The sequence below is a fragment of the Galeopterus variegatus genome, unplaced genomic scaffold, assembly GCF_000696425.1.
Source record: "Galeopterus variegatus unplaced genomic scaffold, G_variegatus-3.0.2 Scaffold99, whole genome shotgun sequence".
Taxonomy (NCBI): Eukaryota; Metazoa; Chordata; class Mammalia; order Dermoptera; family Cynocephalidae; genus Galeopterus; species Galeopterus variegatus.
In genome coordinates, this window is record NW_007726210.1 from 397,440 (window position 1) to 401,025 (window position 3,586).

At 43.7% G+C, this 3,586-nt stretch overlaps 1 protein-coding gene across 1 annotated transcript in view; it reads left to right on the plus strand.

Moving 5' to 3' along the window:
* Positions 1-30: 30 nt before the first annotated feature.
* DYNC1LI1 (dynein, cytoplasmic 1, light intermediate chain 1) overlaps positions 31-3,586 on the plus strand; it is a 36,313-nt gene continuing 32,757 nt past the window's right edge. The window contains exons 1-2 of the mRNA XM_008583660.1: positions 31-277; positions 487-560. Of these exons, the coding sequence (XP_008581882.1) occupies positions 132-277; positions 487-560 (220 nt within the window). The 5' untranslated portion in view covers positions 31-131. The remainder of the gene's footprint in view (positions 278-486; positions 561-3,586) is intronic.

A 3,586-nucleotide genomic window follows, 5' to 3' on the forward strand; every position in this document is an offset into this window, starting at 1 on the left:
CCCCCCCCCCGCCGGCCCCGCCCCGGTCCCGTGCGCTGAAGGCCCCATATCCGGGTTCCCGCCGCAGCTGCCGCCGCCTTCGCCGCTTCGCTCATTCAGCCTTGCCGTGGGTGGTGTGATTCTCGACCAAGATGGCGGTCGTGGGGCGAGTCGGCTCTTTTGGTTCCTCTCCGCCGGGATTAGCCTCGACTTACACGGCCGGTCCCTTGGCCAGCGAGCTAACGTCGGGCAACGGTGGCGTCGCAGCAGGCGACGACGAGGACGGGCAGAACCTTTGGTAACGACCCCACCCCTCCCTGGGCCCCCGCGGGCTTTCCCGGCCTTGCGGACACCTCGGGAGCCTGTGCCCGCCGGAGTTCAGCGCTGGGCCCGGACACTGCGTTCTCGGCAGCCCCCGCCCGGGCGCGCAGGGGCCGGGTCCGTCTCTCCCGCGCTGCGGCTCCTCCCCCAGCCCCCGTCCTCAGTGTGCGCCTTGCTCTCCGTTAGGTCCTGCATCCTCAGCGAGGTCTCCACCCGCTCTCGCTCCAAGCTCCCTGCGGGGAAGAACGTGCTGCTGCTGGGTAAGTGTCCCCCGCTCGCTCCGCCCCGCCCGCCCCCAGCCCTGCCGGGGTCCTGGTCCGCCCGCCGGCCCGCTCGCACTCTTTGTGCGGACAGCCCCGCCCTCCCGACCTGTCCCTGACAGCTGGGGGAAAAGGGGAACCCAGGACCCCTGCCCCGGGTCCTGCGGGGACACTCCCTTCCTCAGGTTCCTTCTCCTCCTCCTCCCCGGGATGTGGGGGTAGCCCTGTCAGCCTCCCCTGGGAAGGACAGAACGCGGTAACCCATCCGAGGGATTCTCGTGGCCTGGGGTTTCCCTAGAAATAAGTAGTTTTTCTTTCATAACAAAAATTGGTAGCGGGAGGTTCTTCGCAAGAGCTTCAGAGCAAATGGCATGGCATTAATATTTAATAGCTGACTCTTTGTATAATTGACAGAAAAGCTAGAACTGAGACCTGGGGGTCGTGAGAAATGTTCTTATTTGATTCAGCCTTCTCTGGAACACTGAGCCCGTGTTACAGCTGCCTTTGTAACTATCACTTATATTTTCAAATTTCTAAAGGGCACTAGAACATCTTTCTAGTTCAGTCCCATCAGCCAAATGGATATAGTAAGGAGGAATGGTCTGTAATATGTCAATTCTGTGGATTGTTCTATTCGGTTCTCTGGAAGTTCTGTATTTTATTTCTTTACTAACGTAAAGGGCACTAGAACATCTTTCTAGTTCAGTCCCATCAGCCAAATGGATATAGTAAGGAGGAATGGTCTGTAATATCTCAATTCTGTGGATTGTTCTATTCGGTTCTCTGGAAGTTCTGTATTTTATTTCTTTACTAACGCGTTGCGGGGAGAGGACTGAGGAAGAACAATTCGTAGGTTCACATTTTTTCAGGCTTAGTCCCTGAATCGTTGACAGGAGAGATTTCCTCCATAGTCTTCAAATGTGAAGTATTTAAGTTTGGCTTATAAGACGATGGTTAAATTTTGAAACTTTGGTATTAGTGTCTCAAGACTTCTTTTTGTGTACATCTAAAAACAGGAAAAGAAACAGGACTCAGATGCTACTTGACAGGGTCCACGGTTTAAAATGAATGTTTACATAGAAAGAAATTACTTATTTTAATGAACTACCGATCAAGAATAAGTGATTCTTGACGTTCTTTAAAGTTACATGGAGCTTGTTGAAAAATGTTTTAATGTAATTGAAAGCACCTGTTGCAGATTAGCCTGGATTGAGTCCTGGCCCTATCACATCCACGTCCTATGATCTTAAAGCATCATAAACTTGACATCTATAAACCTGTTTCTCTTTAAAATGGATGTTATAGAAAGAATGCCAACCTCCTAGGGTTGAGGAATGGATTGAATGAGATAATGTTTGTAAAGTTGTAACAGCGCAGTGACTTTTTGAGATAGATTTATCTTAACTGGATTAGAAAATATTTGTTATCTAGAACTCTTTAAAAATTGAATTAGTGCCTATGTAAGCAGTATTTATAGGGCAGAGAAAAATTAGGATCCAAAAGCAAAAAAATTCCAGAAAATGTTTTTAATTTACTAATTTAAACAAATTACTACTAATTACTAAATTAAAATGGCCTTAAGACCATATAACCTCATTGAAATGGATTATATTTTAATTACTGTAAGTTAAATAAGACTTATTTTCAAATACTGCCATTGTGGAGATAAGATTCCTGAATTTTGTTTTCATTTTATAAATTCCCTCCATTTATTTCTGTGCATTAGATATTAGGTAGATGATTTTGTTTGTGGCGAAACAAGAGTGGCAGTTTTGTTCATTTCTTGGTGTACCTAATTTGCAGCGAGGTCGCACCGTGTTTTTTTTTAAACACCCCCCTCCCCCCCCACACTGGGTCAGTGCATGAGACTAAGTGTACTTAGAGTTCCCAGACTCCTCCACTCCTCCATACTTAGAATAGATTAAATTTCCTTTTTTATGAGCTTAACTGTTCATAAAACTTCATTTAGTATTAGGTTATATGAGCTTGAAATTTAATATTTTTCTTTCAGTACTATTGGGATTTTCATTAAAGTCCTTTTTAGCTTTGGAGGAAACTAATAACTGATTTTTATACTGATTACATAAATGGGGTTAATTTTCTAAAATACCTTTAAAGATTCCTTAGAGACATTTCTACCATCACATGTTATGGCAGCATTCAGTCTGTGCTGGTGGAGGGAAAAAATATACAAATTAGAGATTGTGGTTTTCTTTGTTTTGAGTTTGAGGGTGCCAGGCAGGAGGATGCTGGGTCCTAATATGTCTTTCATGAATGATGGCGGTTTCTGGACTCCCACATTTAAAAAACCAAATCTGAGACTATGACAAGGCTTTACATTTCCTAAAACAAACTAGAATAGGAATGATGATGTAGGCATATATGTACCACCCTCTCAAACCCTGCCCACCCTTCAAATTGCAATTTAAACTAAGCTTGCTGCATTTCCTCCCACTGCCTGATAGGAGAAAGGGGTCAGGACTAGTAATGTGTGCCATTCTCAAAGCATTTTTATACAAATCTTATTTTACGCCCCCTCCTCTCCCTGATCTGGGATATGAATGTTAGCACCAGTTTATAGATGAGGTAATGAATTTTAAAGACCTGTTAAATGGGTTTTCCAAGCTCACACAGTTATAATGTTTTGTGACTCTGGTATGGCTTTCCAAATTGATAGAAGTCCCTGCAAGAGAGTGAGTGCCAGGTACAAAACTCTACTGAAAGGCTATCTTTGAGCAAAAGTACTAATAATTATTTCAAAGGAAAATCCAAATGTTTATTGGACTCTGGGATGTAGCTGTGGCCATGGCACTTGTGTTTAAGCAGTCATTTAATCCATGTAGTCCTGATTCCTGGTGAAATCCAGAAAGATGATGACATTAGGATTTAACCATTCTTTCTTGAAGGATTTTGAGAATGGGTTTAAGTAAAGTTTGTTTTTAGTTTTAAAGGTAGGACTTATTGTGCATATGTTTTAAGTAGGATCTAACTCATATATATATATATATATATTTTTTTTTTTTTTT